The sequence below is a fragment of the Zootoca vivipara genome, chromosome 6 (genome assembly GCF_963506605.1).
Source record: "Zootoca vivipara chromosome 6, rZooViv1.1, whole genome shotgun sequence".
Classification (NCBI taxonomy): Eukaryota; Metazoa; Chordata; class Lepidosauria; order Squamata; family Lacertidae; genus Zootoca; species Zootoca vivipara.
Window position 1 is genome coordinate 14,681,638 of NC_083281.1, and position 20,293 is coordinate 14,701,930.

Sequence of the window (20,293 nt, forward strand, 5' to 3'; positions counted from 1 at the left end):
ATCAACTTGCCAGTGGGGGAGGTCTTCTCGCTCCTGCCTCTTAGGGATAGGGATCGGGAACCTGCATCAGATATTCCTGTCGGAGGGTGGAGAAAGAACTCTGGCCCTCTGGGGGGGGGAGGTAGGGATGGGAAGGAAGTGTGGTGTAGTGGTTAGAATCCATAGCATAGGTTCATGTCATGGATCGGCACAGGGTGGGGGAAATCACAGGGATGAGCCACAGCAACGCGTGGCAGGGCCAGCTAGTATTTTATATATACTGTATTAAAAATTCTGCTTAATATTAGCAACCAACGTTTCCCAGGGGATGTGAATGAAATGGCCCAAATTTGTAGTTTCTGGTATATGTGGCTAATTTTAATGCAGTTGCATGGTTTTGAATTATATGTTCTTGCATCTATGCATCTATCTATCTATCTATCTATCTATCTATCTATCTATCTATCTATCTATCTATCTACATATACATAAAAGCAACTTCTGGGGAAAATGATATTCTGGAGAAATGGGATTGCACTTTGGAAGTGATTCTCTGAAAATATATATTTTTGAAAGTATATCCGAAAGCTGATCACCCACAGAACTTTTCTATGATTATTCTCCCAGACTCTTTCCTGTAGCAGATTCTACAACTGACAAATTCCCATATTCCCTTCTTCATTTAAAAAAAAGAATAAAATGGTGCCCCCCCCCAACATCAGATACCTGCGACCTTTTCATGATCCCTCTTAACCGAAACATGCATTTTGGAGACCCATTTCTTAATCCAGTTGCCTGGTGATGGTGCTCCCAGGAGCTAGAGCCCAGACCCACCAGATGAAGACCAGTGAAAGTTTGGTCTTATAGAAATGGAAATCATAGAATCACAGGGTTGGAAGGGAACCCGAGGGCAGGGTGGATTTGATTTAAATCAAATTGAATTTAAATCAAATCAAATTGATTTAAATCACAATTTAAATCACTAGTCAGTAAGACTTGATTTAAATCACTAGTCAGTAAGACTTGATTTGAATCATTTTTTTTTACAGAAAGACTCATTCTTGCTGGTATAATCTTAGTATTTACAACCAGAGGAAGGTTTCGGTTTTGGAATAATAAATTTTCAGAGTGGTTTTTACAGTTATATAAAAAATTACTGATTTGGTTATACTATTAGAAATTCATAGACAGATAATTATGAAATTATGGTGAGGTTTAAGAAGTTAACTATTTATATTTGGACAGCTTTTCTGCTGTACTTGATTGGAAGGAGGAAAACAATCATTTCTTTAATAACAATTCAAACAATTTATTTAACTAAAGCAATAACATTATAGCAATATCTATCCATGTTTGTTAACTGATGTGGTTAAATGTTTTGTTTTGTTTTGTTTTTAAAAAAACTTAAACTGAGTTTTAGCACACATGAAAAACTTAAAACAAATCCTCATTTCCTGATGAATAGCCTTTGGATTATAATGCAACTTAAATAGAAAAACTATCTTTAGAAAGATTTTTCCTCCAAAAGCATTTTATTTTAAAACTCTGATTTAAATTTTAAAAAAATCTGATTTTTAAATTATTATTTTTAATTCATTGATTTTTATCCACCCTGCCCAAGGGTCATCTAGTCCAACCCCCTGCCATGCAGGGATCAAAACACACGGCTTCCCATCCAATCCGAAACCAGACTTAGCTTTGCAAACCTGCCGGCAGATTTATTGTTTTGCAGATTTATTGTTTTGCACCGCTTGTTAAGAATGCAGCTTTTCCTGCAGCGCACTGCCCCCTAGTGCTGCTCTGTAGAACACAGGGTGTCTTTTGCAAACCTCCGTCCCGGCCTGCACAGAAATGGGTAATTCTCCGGAGAGAGAGACCTGTTTTTTCCTCACCAGACTGTCTGCGGCTACGGCGATAGGAGCCGGTCTTCTCCAGCTGCAAGATGGGGCAGCTCCGCCGCGCTCGTTCGGGGCTATACATGAACTCCGGTGGGTCTGGGGGAAAAGGAAATGAAAGTTTTGTCATGCCCAGAATTCACTCGCCTACTGAAGCCGCCTGGGCTCCGTGGCAAAGGCACAGGCTCAGACGCTGCTCTTTAACTCCAGCTACTAAATCAGTGATTCCCTAATTTTTTGGAGGAGAGCCCATCACCCGCTTGGCCTCATAAACTCATCCCCAGCGCCCACCTCCCTTCCCTATAAATAGCATTATTATGACGAGCAGGTTTGCACGACACACTATGATGCAATAAAATCCGAAATGTCAACAATTAATTGCATATTTATTCAAAACGCAAATGGATGCAAAACTAAATGGATGTTCTGATCTAATCTTGCAGCTAAAAAAGAGAGAATATATTGCATGGAATGTACTGTATTTTTCTGTGTATAACACACCCCATTGTGTAAGACTATTTTGGGGGACTCCAAATTGAGAAAATGGGGGGGGGGGGTTGTATCTGTGTATAAGACGACCCACAATTTTGAACATATTTTTAAAATAAAAAACCCTTGTCTTATACATGGAAAAGTATGGTATTTTTAGACAATCTTACTAGGGTAAAGGAAATTTATAGCACACACACACACACTACTTACCTACATACACAATTCTTTGCCTACTAATGTAACTAACTTGTAGGAAAACCAATAGCTATTACCAATAATTCGCTATCTTTTGACTTGCGGCAAACAAACGTGATCAAAGGGAAGAGATTTGAAAGTGATAAGACCCGACCCGTAAATATTCAAATATGAAGCGAGGAACGTGCTTCACTCCAGGCTCTAGCCTGGTCAAACGTAAATGAATAATCTTAAATGCAGGAACTTCAGCTAAAGCTTCCCTGACAGACGGCCATCCAACCTCTGCTTAAAAGCCTCCAAGGAAGGAGACTCCGCCACCTCCCAAGGGAGTCCGTTCTAGTACTTCCTAAGATACATACTTTGCATGTACAGTGGTACCTCGACTTACGAACGACTCGACAACTGAATTTTTCGACTTGCAAACGGGGCAAATGGCCGCATGCTTACGAATTTCTCGACATCCGAACGGAAACTGCGGCGGCTTTAGATAGGGTTTTTTCGACTTATGAATTTTTAGATGGGGTTGCTTCAACTTACGAATTTTTCCGTTTCCAATGCATTCCTATGGAAAATCACGTTTCCAATGGCGCTTTTCGACTTACGAATTTTTCGACCTACGAAGGTGCCTTCGGAACGGATTAAATTTGTAAGTCGAGGCACCACTGTAATTCTGCCCAAGGTGCAATTTCCCAAAGCAACTTTCCATAATATTAAGCATTTTTTGTAAGCCACCTTCACTAATATATGCATTTATACACATAATTTTGCATCTGCTGACTTGCCTGGTGAACCGCATTGCAAAATTCGGAGGTGGGTGAATTTCAAAGGATGGCGGAATTTCAGTTTGCATCTTTTCTTGGAAAACACTCTATCTGGGGAATTTCTCCCCTTGAATGTGAACTGCACCAAATCCCTTCCCATCCCTCCTTCATCTGCACTGAAGGGGGCTGGACTAGATGACCCTTGGGGTACCTTCCGACTCGTCAATTCTATGATTCTATGACTTCCTCACCCGATTGCCGCCGGCTTCGGCTGCACGCCATGGACTCATCAACCCGCGTAGAAGGCAAGGTCTTCTTGGGAGCCCTTGGGCTGTAGAAAACCTCTGGGGAGCCTGCAGATGAAAATAAAAAATGCAAATACCTTGGTTCACAAATGCTGAAAACCCGGAAGTAAGTGTTCCGGTTTTTTAATGTTTTTCAGAAGCCGAACGTCCAATGCGACTGTTGGCTATTGTTTCCAGGGCGCCTGCACCAATCGGAAGCTGTGCCTTTGTTTTCGAACATTTCGGAAGTCAAACGGACTTCCAGAACGGATTAAGTTTGGTGCTTTTGCTCTTTATTTTGTGGTTTTGTCTTTGAGGCTTTTTCGGTTAATTTGTTTTTGTGGCTGTGTGGAACCCAGTTCAGCTACTGATTGATTGTGTGACGGCAGAAATGGATTAAAAAAACACCTATCCAAACAATGACTATCATCGGTGCAGGTAAGAAACAATAATAATTTTTATTCTTATTATCTACAATACTGTCTTATTTATTTTATAGTAGCGTACATTATTGCTTTCATTTTATGGGTCAACTAGCTGGCCTTGCCACGCGTTGCTGTGGCTTAGTCTGTGAAATGGGCCCTCAGAGTCCCCCTTCAGACTCCCCTGTAGGCCTCACTGGGCTGTTTCGTGTCGGTGGGGAGATCTCCGAGGAGGACGGGGATTGGACGAGATATGAGCGGAGGGCACAGACTGTGGATCGGGTAGGATGGTGATGGCCGAGACCTATGGGGGGGATCTCTGGGGAGTGGGGGGATTTCTGGGGTAGATACCTCCGTGGCGGGAGGGGGTCCTTGGGGAGAGGGCTACTGTTGGGGTGGCCTGGTCCCTGGCAGAGGTCTGTTCTCTGGGGTGGGCTGTTTCCCGGGGTGGTAGGGTGGATGGAGAGTGGCCGTTATTTTGCCAGTGGGCAGGATTTGGGGTGTATGTTTGATTTTGTTTGGTGGGGTGGATGGGAGGGGGCGGGATTAAGGGTGTATGTTGGATTTTGTTTGGTGGGGTGGACGGGGAGTGGGCGGGATTGGGTGTATGTTGGATTTTGATTGGTGGGGTGAATGGGGAGTGGGCGGGATTTTGGCAGTATGTTGGGTGTTGTTTGTTGGATGTCCACTGGAGGGGGCAATTTTTTTGTATACAAATCCAGGTTTCTACCTGTCCTAGGTTTGCGTATGGACAATGTAAATGGATAGAGACACTCTCACATGCGCTCCCGATGTTGTGGGCAAATATGAGGACGATCGGGTGAGCGGTTGTGGAGAAAGGTTCATTGGAACAAACATGCACCCTCTACATTTTTTTATATATAGATGGTTATAAATGGTGTCGTTAGTAACATTCATGATAAATTTCTGTTTTAGGGGTTGTTTTTAAAAGTCTGGAACAGATTAATCCATTTTGCACTACTTTCTTTGGGAAAGTGTGCCTTGTTTTGGAACCCTTTGGTTTTGGAACGGACTTCCGGAATCGATTAAGTTTGAGAACCAAGGGACCACCGTAACAAGGAGCCAGGTGCCTTTGGTTTATGCAGAAGAGTCCAGAGCTAAGATCCTATGGAAATGAAAAGTCTCAAGAGTTTGGGAAGGAGGGGGAAAGAGATTCAGGCACTTACCCTGGAAGCTGTTCTCTAACAGGACTTGCTTAGCCTGCAACAAAGAGCAAAAGGGAAGGAAGAATCAGACATGGTCAAGTGCAAGAGACAGCATGGTGTAGAAGTCGGCTGAGGACCCAGGAGACCAGGGTTCAAATCCCCGTACTCGGATATGAAGTTCACTGGGTGACCTTGGGCCAGACGCTGCCTCTCAGCCTCACCTACCTCGCAGGGTTGTTGTGGGGAATGAACCATGTACACCACCCTTCAGCTCCAGGGAGAAAAAAGGTGGGATGGAAATGCAATCCATTAATAAACAACCCACTCCTGTGGTGACACAAAACAGAGGACACTGCCTTATTCTGAGCCACACTGTTCGTCCAGCCGTCTGCCAGCTCCATCTGGTACGCAGGCTGAGACCCTCCCTGCCCACAGACAGGTGGATGCTCTGGTTATCTCCCGCTTGGACTACTGCAATGTGCTCTACGTGGGGCTGCCTTTGAAGGTGACCCGGAAACTACAACTAATCCAGAATGCAGCATAGAATCATAGAGTTGGAAGAGACCACAAGGGCCATCCAGTCCAACCCCCTGCTAAGCAGGAAACACCATCAAAGCATTCTTGACATATGGCTGTCAAGCCTCTGCTTAAAGACCTCCAAAGAAGGAGACTCCACCACACTTCTTGGCAGCAAATTCCACTGTCGAACAGCTCTTACTGTCACCAGCAGCTAGACTGGTGAGTGGGAGTGATATATTTTGATGATACAGCTGTATGTAAATATTTTTTATAAACAAACAGATAAATATCGTGAATGCACAATGAAACAGATGCCTGGAGGGACCTCTAATTTCTCTTTCTCTCTCCCCGAGCCACACAGGTACCTCCACAAGGTCTAACAGGATTCCAGATTATCTCCCGCCAGCAGGTAACACTTGACGCGGCTACTCTTGGACTCTAGTTACCTTCTGGGGGATGGATGCTGGGTGATTCTCCACGATTAACCGCTTCAGATAATGGATCCACAGACGTTTTTCTTCCTGGTTCCTCACCTGCAGTAGCAAAGGCCAGCATTTAGGTGCATTTTCCACAGCCAGGTATCTCAGGTGTATAAAAGTATGCCGAGAACTCCCCATTACCCAATATTAGTTTCCCATGATGCACCTGGCGCACAGTGCTCAAACACTGCAAAGCCCTGCGCAATGCTTGCGGGTGTTTTTGTGCTTTCATTTTTGCCTTCCCGCTCAGCTCGACTTTGAACCCCCCTGGAGCTCGGGTGTCTCACCTGAACCACGTGCTGCTGTTTGGGGATGGAGAGGTCAGAGATTTTGAAGCTCATGGGGTCCTTTGTGTTCTCCTGCAGGGCCAGGTTGCAGCACTGTAGAGCCAGAGGCGAAAAAAGAAAGAAAGAAAAGGAATGGAAATGGCGCCATCTCGTCCAAACATTTGGCGTGAAGACAGAGGCACCGTTTCTAGAGCAGCAAGGGCGCTCTCTGGAAGTGCCCTTGCTGCCTTCAAACCAAATGCTCTTCCAGGACTGAGCTCAGAGATTAAAAATGAGACTCTGCCTGAAGCATGGGAGAGACTCTGCCTGAAGCATGGAGGTTGGAGGGGCATAAACAGTGCCGGATTTACGTATAAGCTAAACAAGCTCCAACTCAGGGCCCCACTCTCTTGGCGGCCCCCCAAAATTTTTTAAAAGAAAAACAAAACTGGATGTACATTTCCAAAATATAAGATAAAAAACAAATAAAATAAAACCTACGTACAGCAACCGTGTTTTGTGTTGTATAGGCTCCTACGATGCAAGTCATGGGCCCCGCCTGCTCCCTCAAATATCACTGGTTTGCTCCTTTCTGTATATAGGGTGCCTACATTCTGCATGTGCAAATGGCTTGAGATACCTATTAGGTCCATCAATTACCATCTAGCATCTATTCAACACAAAAAACAGCGGTCATTTGTTGTTGACAAAGGACAGCTGGGCATATAAAGGGCCCCATTACCTTTAGTAGCTTAGGGCCTCATCAAACCTCAATCCGGCCCTGGACTGCACACTTGCCATTACAGTTGCAAAGCTGGGAGGAAACCAGCTCAGGGACATGCTCTGAGGCCTCTTTCCTATACTCTCTCTCTCCAGCCTCACGAAGCACTTTTTATGTTACATCTATCTTCAGCCTCACGGAGCAGATTTTACATTACACCTGTCCTCCGACTTTCAGAGCACTTTTCATCGTACTTCTGCCTTCCGTCTCCCATTCACAAAACACTCTCCTCGTTCTGCCCACTCTCACAAGAATCCTGCCCGCACTTAACGCAAGGCTGATTGGAGGCTGTGTGGATTACCTGAATACAGAGACCCTCCCCAGAGACCCAAGCCTGCCTTTTGAGCTCCGAGACTGGGGGTGGAGAATCGTGGCCTTCCAGATGTTGCTGGACTACAACTCCCATCATCCCTGACCACTGGCCACGCTGGCTGGAGCTGATTGGAATCCAAGAGTATCTAGAAGGCCACAAGTGCCTGTGAGACAGGGCTTGTTCTTCCACAAGCCATGCTGCCTCTGCTTCAGCGAGGCTTGTTCTTCTATAATATGCTTGCTTATTTGGCCTTTAAGAATGCTTTCCACCACTTTTCCGGGGACAGGCATTAAGCTAACCAGCCTGTAATTCCCTGGATCTTGTTCTTATAAGCTTTCCTGGTATTCTGTGACTCTATGTGCCCCCGAAATCCGGGCCTCTCATTCTTCCTCCCCCCCCCACCATCCCCCCTTAGCCCCTCTTACAAAGATGTGGCTCTTGTAGACGAAGGCTTCTCCGCGGCGCTTGGCGATCAGGATCACCTTGCTGAGGAGGAAGAAGACCCTCTCCTTGCGTGCCCGTGGAACCCGGAACTGCCCCTCCAGGACCAGCTCTCCAAAAGCCCCCAGCTCTGGGCCTGTCCAGCCAACTAGCTGCCTCTGGATCTCCTAGAAAAGGGACAGAGGGATGGTTACCTTCCAAGTTCCGGACTGCAGAATCCGGGACCGGCAGCCATTTTACACCGGAAGTTGCGTCGATGTAACTTCCGGTCTTGCTTTGCCCTTCTATGGACACCCAAAATGGCCGCCGCTGGCTTCAAAAGTCGCTTGTACGCATGTCAGGAAGTGTGCCGCCGCCAACACCAGAAGTCACGTCTATGCACTTCCGGACATGCGTAGATGCGACTTTTGAAGCTGGCGGCGGCCATTTTTGGTGGCCATAGAAGGGCAAAGCAAGACCGGAAGTTACATCGACGGGCAAATCGGAAAGAAAAAAAATGGCCGCCGGCAGGAGAAAATAATGGAGAAAAACGGGAGACGAAGTGATACGGGGGACCACCGGGAAAAGGTAAGGAAAAAGGGGTTTTCCCGGGGAAAACGGGAGACTTGGCAGCTATGGAGGGATGGGGCAGGAGGGAAAACAGGAGACAGAGCTCAGTTCCCAAAGAGGAAAGAGAGTTACCAGACGCAATTTAAGGGTATGGGCCTGTTTAGAAACCAAGGCAGTTTGAGTATGCCTAGTGGTTGGATCTAGTACCGAGTGACATTGGGTGCCCCTATTTTGCAGAAGGGTTTCAGGTGCATTCTGGGACTTTGGGCTTGCAAAATTAAAGCGGGTTTAAAACGCTCTGGTGCCTCAGCACACATTCAAAAAATAATGGCTTACGGTCTGCAAATAACAACCCCCTGAAGATTCTGGGCCCCAGGGAGACTAGACTGGCCTCAATCAGAGCCAACGCCTTTTCGGCCGTGGCCCCAGCCAGGTGGAATGCTCTCTCTCACAAGAGACCAGGGCCCTGCGAGATTTGACCTCCTTCTGCAGGGCCTGCAAGACTGAGCTGTTCTGCCAGGCCTTTGGTCAGGATTCAGTCTGACATTTTCTCTTTGTACAAGAACAAGCACGAAGGAGGTTTCCCAGCCCACTCAAAGGTCCTCATAATATCAGTGGAAACAGTTGGTCCTGGTGAGTGTTAACTGCTTTCAATTTTAACCTGAGGATTGTCATTTGTTCAGTTTTAACTTTAATTCAGTTGAATTAATTTTGGGGTGCATTTTAATTGATTGCTTGTTTTTACGCATATTGTATTAATAATAATAATAATAATAATAATAATAATAATAATAATAATAATAATGAAAAGGAATAGGAAAATGCATTGCAAAGTAGGGGTATGTGTGTGTCAATGAATGCTCAATGGCAAGATGTGTCAAGAGCCCGCAAGCAAATCAGGATAAATGCTCATAGTCTGTGCAAATGAATCAGAACAAAGAGGGCCGGCTCTAGGGGTAGTCTGGGTGGCGTGGGGCGCCAGGGCGCCGGCCCGGTAGGGGGAAGCCACGTGGAAACCGTGCTGCGTGCTGCGCCCTCCCACCAGCCACGGCAAGAAATGGAGCGGGGCGGGGGCGCCGGAGCGATCTACACACCACGGCGCCCGGGCGCCCAATGTGCTTCAGATGGCCCTGAGAACAAATGATCAATTAAGGGAGGGACAAAGTCTAATCGTGGTGCAAACTTGGTATCTGAAGAAGTGTGCATGCACACGAAAGCTCATACCAATTACAAACTTAGTTGGTCTCTAAGGTGCTAATTTTTTATTTTTTGTTTTCCTGCAAACAATTACTGAATCAGTAGATAGTCTGGGGGGTTTCATAAGCTCCATGGGGAAGGGGACTGGTCTGATTTGCCAACAACAATAATACTAATACTAATAATTTTTTTTATTATTTATACTGATCTGACTGGATTTCCCCAGCCACTCTGGGTGGCTTACAGCATAGCTCCGGTTATGAACAGGATCCGTTCCGGAGGCCTGGCCGTATCCCGAAAACTTTGTAACTGGAGGCGCCCTCCTGCGCATGCGCGCACGGCGAAACCCGGAAGTATACACTTCCGGGTTTGCCGCGTTCGCAACCCGAAGTTTACGTATCCAGAGGGATACGTAAGCAGAGGTACGACTGTATATCGAAACATAATAAAACATCAGACATTAAAAACTTTCCTATAATGCGATGTGTCATATGCATTCCCAGCAATGTATAATGCTTTATTTCCTCCGACGTGTCCTGGTTGCTGGAACGGAGGCAAGTACCTGCTGAAGGATCTTCTCTGCCGCAGCACCCAGGGAGGCAAACATCTGGCTGGTCCCTTCTTGAGGACATTTAGTTATCATATAATTCTGGTGTGCCCTCGGCACGATCAGCTCTTGAGTTTTTTTCCTTTTTAATACCTGCAGCCGGCTGGCGTGTTCCTGCTTGCGCTTCATGTCATTGATGTACCAAGCCACGGCCGTCATGGTGATGCTCGCCTCTTCCACGGCATCGTAGCCGGGACTGCTCTTGTCGTAATGCTTTGCCAGTTCCTGGGAAGGGAAGGCAAAGGGAGGGGGTCAGGGACGAGCCAGCAATAGAAGAAACAATATGACAAGATGACAGCCCACCCTTGTTTTTTAAATTATCCCAGTTACTTTGAACGTTTTATACTGCAATGCCAATGAAGGTATTTGATGGACTGACACTTTGGCTAAAATTGGCCTGATCCAGCAGGCTTCTTCTTATGTTCTTATGCAAAGCTGCGATCACAGCACCAGAGTCCAGGAGCTTCGATTACCAGAGTTGATCGCTCTTCACAGGAAACTCTGGGCAATGTAGCCCTGCCTGGGAGGGGAACGGGGGATCTCTTAACAGCTCCCAGCATCCTCAACAAACTGCAACTCCCAGAATTCTTTGGGGGGGGGCAGCCATGGCATCGTAGTGCTTTAAATGTATGGCGGGAACGTGGCTCTAAAGAGCCATTTCCAAACCGCCACAGCCTTCCTCCTCCTCGCATTCCCAGTCTGCCCAGACCCTCGATAAGCCCGCCAGGGCCCCAATCCTGACCTGCAGCAGCAAATGGTATTTCAGGATCCGTTGGACGGGCTTCAAGAGATACGTCTCCAGGGGCAGCGAATGTGACAGAGTGGCTTGCCTCTCGCGGAAGAACTTGGCCAGGGAGTCGTTCTCCATGCATTCCCGCAGCACCGAGACTGAGCTTGGGGAGGGCGAGAGATGGGAGGCGTGATTGTTGTTGTTGTTGTTGTTGTTATTATTATTAAAAAGAAAACAAACAACTCTGAGGGGGTGGGAAGGAAGGGGACAAGTGGGCGGAAAGGGAAGAGGGCGTCAAAGGAAGGCCGTTTCCTCGGGCCGACCTAGGATTTTGCTGAGCGGAAGTCATCTTGAGTTTCAACAGCTTTCGCCGAAGTTTCCAGTCCTCAGCAAGGAAGAAAAAGCTGCTCCTGGACATTTCAAGGGCACAGAGCTGCAGCCTGTTTGGGCGTGAGCAGGTTGGAAAGTGATATTTGTGAGAAGAGGAGAAAGTCACTTGTCCCTGCCTGCAGAGCTTATGATCCATACTAATGAAAAAAATCTGGAAAATAAGGAATGGAAACTGGCGGGAGAATATAAGAATGAATGAGAAGCAGCAAATGCAGCAGTGTGTGTGTGATCTGGGCAAGATTTCCCTTGAAGTGGGCAGTGAGAATGATAGGTTTGGGGGCGACCAGGGGATTTTAGCAGAAAGGAGTTACGAGACCCAGACATATGCTAAGAAAGACAGGCTGGGGATTCATACTTACTTGGGGTAGTTCATGCAGTACAAGGTGTAGATATCGAACTCTTCACTCTGCAACAGTTAATTGAACCACATTAGTGTGTATTGAGATGCATAAGGCTTGTTACTTTTTAAACAGCCAGTAGGTGGCGCTATAACCTTACTTAACACTTGGGCTCTAGGGACTCTCTGCCTCTTTCCAATGCACTCTGCAACGTTTTGCTGAACAGAATTTTGGCTTCCTGGGTGCAGGGGAGAGAGTTCTCTTTCAATTGCTTCAACAAGCCAGCTCCTATGCTCTCGAATTAAAGAGTAAAGGCCAAACCAAACAGCCATTTATAATGGTGTGAGACCACAGAGGATATGAGATGCAATTTTCTGAATGTCCTGGGCTGGCCTCGGGCAGAATGCTCAGCTCTCCATGGGAAAACACCACTATTTATTTACTTTAAAAGGTTTCCCCACCATCTCCCCACTACAAAGCCCAGAAAATACAGGTGAAACTGGGGAAATTAGAATATCGTCAAAAAGTGCATTTATTTCAGTATTGCAACTTTTTATTTTTTTTATTTTAATTTTAATTTTTACAAATGCTTTCTTTTGGAAATTCCACAGTAATAAAACAAATAGTTACAATAATACAAAAATAAACATCGCTGTTACATTTCATTAATTACATTCCATTTATAATTGACCCGCCTAACGACAAATAATTACAATTACAACAAATAAAGGCTTGACATATCTTGCTTTGCATGCCATGCATCTATCTCATATATTGGTTTCACCTTTTAAGTTGCATTACTGAAATAAATGCACTTTTTGACGATATTCTAATTTTCCGAGTTTCACCTGTAGCTTACAAATCCAATTGCGGCACTGTCAGATGCCAACCGAAGTCAAAGCCAACTGGACCATCAATACTAATAATGTTAAAAAATCAAGAGGACGAGCAGTGTAATAAATACATTTTTATATATAAAGAAGAAGCAGAGAAAGCAGGTTGATCTCAATAAAGTTACTTCGTGGCTAGTAACCATTTATACTCTTGACCTCCATGAATTTGTTGACTCCCCAGAAAGGTTTTACTTGACAGTCCTCACTTTGACTCCCCTCTTCTCCTCCATTTTCTCTAATCCCTGTTTGATGCTGTTAACATTAGCTCCAGACTCTCACTATTTCGTGAGAGGGGCTGAATCGCGTGCTAGAAATTTAGGTCTGTGCAAATAAAGTGGATTAAAGTGCTCAAGGGCATTAAATCCACTTCAAAAGCAACAACAGACTTTTTGCTGTTAGGAAAGTGACGGGGAATTGAACTAAAGGACAGGCATGTCTGACAGGTAGATCGTGATCTACTGGTAGATCGTGACCTACTGGTAGATCACTGGACATCTGCGGTAGATCACTGGTAGATCATTGGCTCCCCACAAAGAAACTGAACAACTGTGACTTCCCTTTTAAAAAGCTCAGCATTTTACTTCCTTCCTGAAAAAACTCAACAACTTTGACCCGAACCCCCCAAAAATGGGCCTTCCTCCTTCCTAAAAGAAGCTCAACGACTTTGGCCTGAACCCCCCAAAAGGGGGTAGATCACTGCCAGTTTTTAACTCTGTGAGTAGATCGTAGTCTCTTGGGAGTTGGCCACCCCTGGTATAGGACAATGATCGGTTGATGGGAAGGCGTACAGCCCCTTGGCAAACAAATGAGAACAAAGGCACAATAAAGAGCGGACATTGCTCCTCTGCATAAGCTCTGTGCAAGCAAATCAGGATCAGTGCTCAATAAATCAATCATATGGAGCAGTCTTAAGTTAGCAGCCCTCGCCAGAAGTTGGTCCTTCTGATATCCTGGCTCTGGAGCATTTAATAATATTATTTAATAATAAGAATTTTATCATTTATACCCTGCCCATCTGGCTGGGTTGCATTTAAGGGCCTTACAGGTTAAAACCAGCACCAGTCTGCAGGAACTAACTGAGTCTTGAAATATTGGGGAACCATTACTCTCCATAGTTAGTCCCAATTAACAACCTGGCTAGGATTAACAATCTAGGCTGCATTGCAGGGGGGTTGATTTAGATGACCTTTGGGTGTACTTCCCAGCTCCACGATTCTATGACATTCTGGGAGTTTTTTTTATGAATGATTTTTATTGGTTTTACATATAATCACATTATGTAACATCATACTCTCTTATTTTATCTCTTTGGCTCGATTGAGCCTAACGGCTTCCCTCCCTCCCCTCTGATGGTTTACAAAATTAAACTTTACATCTTCACATTTCGCTTCGTTTCCTATCCTTGTTATATCATTACCTAAAATATTATATTACTCAACCTGAATATCTTACAGATCTTCAAATAACCCTGCTACCGTAATGATAATTGCTTACAGTTGTCTTTCAAATCTGTCTATCTATCTATCATCTATCTATCTATCTATCTATCTATCATCTATCTATCTATCTATCTAAATGTAAACCGGGTATGTGTGTTCATCTCCAATGTTCAACAGATAGCATTCAAATTTTGACACAAAGTCAAATGTGACTACGAGAGCAAGCCCATACCGTTTTCAAAGACAGATGTCACACTTGTGCACCGTAAAACCCCAAAAACCACGTGTTCCAGAACTCACAAATCAGACGAAAGTGCATGCTGGAAGCACAGGAGAGGTTGCTAAACAGCACCCTCTAGCGGCGGCTACACTGGTACTGCATCTAGGAAAACTTCCCTCTCCATAGCATCTTGGCTTGGCTTTGCAGACTGGGCTGAGTGGAGGTGGGGACTCATCTGGGTGGGGGATGGGGGGAGGGGGCGGGATAGGTCATGGATTGGGACAGGGTGGATCCAACCACAGGGATGAGCCGGGGGTGGGGGGGAGGAGGGGATGGGGTAGCTCTTGGGTCGGAACAGGGATGAGCCTGTGTAAACAGAACACGCGTAAAACATTTCAACAAAATGAAGGGAGACTCTGAAGGTGAGGGGAGTCTGAAGGGGGACTCTGAGGGTCCATTTAACAGACTGAGCCACAGCAACGCGTGGCCAGGCCAGCTAGTATAATATAAATTTGCTCCAGTCCTTTTGGAATGCTCGGTCTTGCTATGGCATTATGGACCGGTTGAAGTTTCTGGACACTTATGCACACACCACTAAGGGCAGTCTGGATGCCGTTAAGAGGTCAGCTCATTCCAAAGGAATCGCAGAGTGAAGAAGCGTGAGCAGAGAGACCCTTACCCTTTGAACAAAGCACTCTGCGACAGCCTCGGCGCTGCTGTTCCGCTCCATGTCTTCCAGAAGTTCGCTGCTCAGAGAGAGAAAAAAGCAGCCTGGCGTAAGTAAATAAGGCTTCTCACGACTCTTTCTCCCCTGCCACCGGCCCTGCCCTGCCCATGGAACAATACTGGGCTGTGACAATACAGTGGTACCTCGGCTCTCAAACTCAATCCATTCCGGAAGTCCGTTCCAAAACCAAAGCGTTTCAAAACCAAGGCGCGCTTTCCCATAGAAAGTAATGCAAAACGGATTAATGCGTCCCAGACTTTTGAAAACAACCCCTATAACAGCAATTCAACATGAATTTTACTATCTAACGAGACCATGGATCCATAAAACGAAAGTGATAAACAATGTACTGCAGTCACACAATCAATCAACCAGTAGCCAAACAGCCAAACAGCGGCTCTTTTCTTTATGACGGTGTGGAAACACAGCCATAAAGAAAAGAGCCGCAAAAAACAAAAACGCAAAAGAAATAGCAAAAATAGACAAGACCCCAGCGTGACACTCAAAACAGAAGCGTGGCACTCAAATCGGAGCACGTTCAGCTTCCGAAAAAATTTCGCAAACCGGAACACTTACTTCCAGGTTTGCAGTGTTTGGGTTCCAAGTTGTTTGAGAACCAAGGCGTTTGAGAACCAAGGGACCACTGTACTGGACTACCCTGCAGGACTGTCTTTTGGACCACGGCTGTCCTGCCCCAGCCAGGCGAAACATTTCGTGCGCATAACGTGAAATTACGATCCCTTTTAACGGCAGCGGCAAGGTCACAGCACGGTCACTCTCGGCACAACCGGGTGGGGTGGAGACGCTCCTTTCTCTAAAGGGTTAACTGGGGCCGTGTGATGCCACCAGTCAGCTTCCAACTTTCCCCACATACTCCATCCGTACCCCCCACTGGGCTCCGCCGAAGCTCTTAAACAGACCCAGATGGGAAAGCAGGTTGGTTGGCGGGAGAGGTTGGCAGGCGACCAGCTTCGGGGGAAGCCAAAAAAGCAGCAGGAGATGGAGCGAGGGAAGGGGAAAGAGGAAAGGAAATGGTGTGAGAAAGGGAAAAGGGGGCGGGGGCGGGGGAGAACATGGCTGTTGGCCAGGAGCCCCTGTTAGGGAACAATGTTTCCGTGTCTTCAACTTCCATCGTCTGCTGGGGTTTACAAAGACCTTCCTTTCCTGATGGGGAATATGTGTTTTTCAATATGGGGGAATCAGGGCCTTTCAGTTTCTGCATTGCAAATGTCCTCTGGGAACATAGGGAAGACTATGCGCCCATTTTTAGGCACAGGAAAACTGAGTCAGGGCGGGTGGCTAGTTCAAGGTGGCAAGTGGACGATCTCCTAGGGAGAGCAGAAACTGCTCACAGGTGACCAAGGGGGAAGTTTTTGCAAGCTGGAAGAGCTTGTTCCTTTTATTCCCTCAGAGGGGTATGTAGACAGATAAGCCATAATAATAATAATAATAATAATAATAATAATAATAATAATAATTGTATACCGCCCTTCGTCCAAAGATCACAGGGCGGTTCGCAACATCAAATCATAAAATGAGAACACAAAATACATAATAAAAACAAGAACAGAAGGAAAACAATAACCCCTCTCCCACAAACATGTTTAAAAGGACATCAAATGTTCATCAGCCAAAAGACTGGCGAAAGGGAGACATAAAAGGAGTTATGGGTTTGCAGCATTGACGGATGCTTCTGCAATGCTTCTGGACTAATCTGAGAAGTCTCAGATTCTAGCCTACCGGTAGCATTTCCATCTTCCCTCACCTGGAAGGATAAAGCCTCTATATGTGTGGGAGAGCTGATAGCAGTTACTTGGTTGTGAAAGAAACACACTTTGTGCATGCTCTGAGGTGCTTTTTACTTGCTCCAGTTCCAAGTGTTTGCACATGCGACAGGTTCTGGGACTGATCCAAATCCAGCGGGTAGAGGTGACTCAGTTGCAACAGAAACACACTTTGTGCATGCCCAGAGGCACACTTCACACGTCCAAGATTCTTTGCACTCACAACAGGTCGTGGAGCTGACCTAAATGAAACCCTCCCTAAGACCAAGAAATGAGTAAACTGGGACAGTTGGAGACAGACCGGAGAAGGCACACCGTTAATCCACTGGGGAAGAAAACGCTGGCCAGACGCAATCAGAAGCCCAATATTTAACTTCCCTGCTGCTCCTTTTCACGTAAAGGCTGGGATTAGACAGAAAGGTGTCCACGGAGTGGAAGAACTTTGGGACGCCTCTTTTGAAAAGGGAAGATGGAGTGCCTGTATTCTTCCTTCGAGGACAACACTTCTCCATAAACCCATGCTCTGGGCTTTTTCTGACCTCCATCTTCCCCATCCCCTCCAAAACACACACTCCACCCCCCCTCCTTCCTAACCCCTCTCTGTCACCCACAAGCCCTGCTCAAATTACCTTCTCAGCAAATTCCAATGCTAAAAGCATTTCCGCCTTGAGAAACCCTCCAGTAGTTCTGGACCATGTTAATTGCTGCAAACACACACACACACACACTGATCCTGGCTTGCTCCAAACTGTGTGGCTAAATATCCACTGGAAGGATGTTACTGGCTTATGACATTGGCATGAGTTCAGCGCTGCCACCTTTTTGCCCTGCGTTCTATGAGATGCTTTCAACAATAATGATGATGATGATGATAATTTATTATTTCTACCACACCCATCTGGCTGAATATTAAAAACACAATGAAAGATCAAACATTAAAAACGTCCCTAAACAGGGCTGCCTTCAGATGTCTTCTAAAAGTCTGTTAGTTGGTTATTTCCTTGACATCTGATGGGAGGGCGTTCCACAGGGCGGGTGCCACCACTGAGAAGGCCCTCTGCCTGATTCCCTGTAACCTTACTTCTTGCAGGGAGGGAACTTCCAGAAGGCCCTTGGCGCTGGACCTCAGTGTCCGGGCAGAATGATGGGGGTGGAGACGCTCCTTCAGGTATACTGGGCCTTGAGGCCATTTAGGGCTTTCAAGGTCAGCACCAACACTTTGAATTGTGCTCGGAAACGTACTAGGAGCCAATGTAGGTTTTTCAGGACAAGTGTTATGTGGTCTCGGCGGCTACTCCCAGTCACCAGTCTAGCTGCCGCATTCTGGATTAATTGTAGTTTCCGGGTCACCTTCAAAGGTAGCCCCACATAGAGTGCACTGCAGTAGTCCAAGCGGGAGATAACCAGAGCATGCACCACTCTGTCGAGACAGTCTGCAGGCAGGGAGGGTCTCATCCTGCATACTAGATGGAGCTGGTAGACAGTTGCCCTGGACACAGGATGGACCTGCGCCTCCATGGACAGCTGTGAGTCCAAAATGACTCCCAGGCTGTGCATGTTTGCTACTGGGCCCTTTCAAATCTGGAGTGGGTTAGAGGGATCGGCACACGCAAGCCAGATCCCAAAATGAGTGAGGTAAGGGTGCAGTATTCCAGTTGCGAGCTGAACCAAGTTACACAATAATGTTGGTGAGAGGAAAATAAGGAGCGATGTAGTGTTCAGAGTGTCAATACTATGACCTAGGAAAGCCCAGGACTCATTTCCCAACTGAGCCGTGAAAACTCACTGGGTGACCTTGGGCCAGTCATTGTCTCTCAGCCTATCCTACGTCACAGGGCTGTTGTGGGGTGTTAAAGGTAAGGGTAAAGGTACCCCTGACCATTAGGTCCAGTCGCGGACGACTCTGGGGTTGAGTGTTCATCTCACTCTGTAGGTCAAGGGAGCCGGCGTTTGTCCACAGACAGGTCATGTGGCCAGCATGACTAAGCCGCTTCTGGAGAACCAGAGCAGCGCACGGAAACGCCGTTGACCTTCCCACCAGAGCGGTACCTATTTATCTACTTGCACTCTGACGTGCTTTCGAACTGCTAGGTTGGCAGGAGCTGGGACCGAACAACGGGAGCTCACCCCGTCACGGGGATTCGAACCGCCAACCTTCCAATCGGCAAGCCCTAGGCCCCGTGGTTTAGACCACAGCGCCACCTGCGCCCCCATTGTGGGGGGTTACATAACAAAAAATACAGATTCCTCTTTCAGGATCACACGCAAGATCACATTCCTCTGCTCTGTAGGTCATGCAGATTGCTTAGGTCTGCAACGTTTGCTCAGTTAATTGGTAAGATTAGTCACATGTAAACGACGGTTCCCGGGGAGAAATGTGTGTCATAAATGCCATTATAAATCCATCAGCTGGTTATTGGTACCACCCAGTAAGCCCAATTCATTTTATCGTGCATAGCCAAAGGCCTTCACAATGAACAACAGAGGGCAAAAAGCAAGGCATTCTTCTAAAACCACACAACGTAAGTCTATAAAAGTCCACAGCATAAAAGTTTAAAATTGCAATGCATTAGCAGAACTGGAGCGAAGCCCCTTAGCTGCCAGAGCAAATCTGGTTACCAGATGTCCAATCTGTAGTTATTTATTGGCCAATAGTTTAACTATCACTTACTGGCGGGGATCGATCTGAGAAGCAATAAAGAACAGGAGATAATAATAATAAAATTCTCTGGGCACTGTATATCAAGGGCAGAGCAAGAAAGAGGGCATGATGTCTTCAACCTGATTACATCTATAAATTCATTTCCATACAGCTATCTCCCCTCTAAGCATGCTGAGGGCATCCGTCAAAATGTTCAACAATGGCCCCACATCATCAGGTATCTGATGAAGTGTGCATGCACACGAAAGCTCATACCAAAATTTAAACTTAGTTGGTCTTTAAGGTGCTACTGAAGGAATTTTTTTATTTTGTAATGGCTCCACATAATTGTATACATCGGAAGGTTTGCGGTAATAAGAATGTGTCATAGGAACATAGGAAGATGGTGATCTTCAAGTTGTGGGCAGGTGGTGGTGGGGCAATTCCCTGCCATTTGGAAAGCGTATTCTGCTCACGCCGAACCCTCCCTTCCTTCTCCAGGTGCCAGGAAGCACTGCTGACTCACCTGTTAAACTCATAGATATCTTCAATGTTGCAAAACAAGGCGCTGACTTGTTCTGGTTTGAGCGGCAGGTGTCCACAGTCGATGATGCAGCCCAGGTAGTCCTGTAGAGAAGGGTGGATGGAGGAAAAGGAGGAATCAGTTGCAGGGATACCTTGTGACTATGGCAGACACACCACCAGGGCAGCACGGCTTAGCCTTTGCTAACCAGGTGCTTGGAACTACAACTCCCAAACGCCATCTCCAACTCCTCGAAAGATTC

The 20,293-nt window shown here is 46.2% G+C and overlaps 1 protein-coding gene across 3 annotated transcripts in view; it reads right to left on the bottom strand.

The window, feature by feature from the left end:
* The window catches only part of PLEKHG2 (pleckstrin homology and RhoGEF domain containing G2), a 62,564-nt gene that overhangs the window by 15,736 nt on the left and 26,535 nt on the right, over positions 1-20,293 (bottom strand). For all 3 annotated transcript variants that reach the window (XM_060275465.1, XM_035119655.2, XM_060275464.1), the window contains 11 exons: positions 20,035-20,135; positions 15,036-15,102; positions 11,826-11,872; positions 11,089-11,239; positions 10,440-10,571; positions 7,978-8,160; positions 6,480-6,572; positions 6,160-6,246; positions 5,216-5,249; positions 3,574-3,675; positions 1,872-1,973 (listed from right to left, as the gene is read on the bottom strand). In XM_060275465.1, coding sequence (XP_060131448.1) covers positions 1,872-1,973; positions 3,574-3,675; positions 5,216-5,249; positions 6,160-6,246; positions 6,480-6,572; positions 7,978-8,160; positions 10,440-10,571; positions 11,089-11,239; positions 11,826-11,872; positions 15,036-15,102; positions 20,035-20,135 — 1,099 coding nt within the window. The remainder of the gene's footprint in view (positions 1-1,871; positions 1,974-3,573; positions 3,676-5,215; positions 5,250-6,159; positions 6,247-6,479; positions 6,573-7,977; positions 8,161-10,439; positions 10,572-11,088; positions 11,240-11,825; positions 11,873-15,035; positions 15,103-20,034; positions 20,136-20,293) is intronic.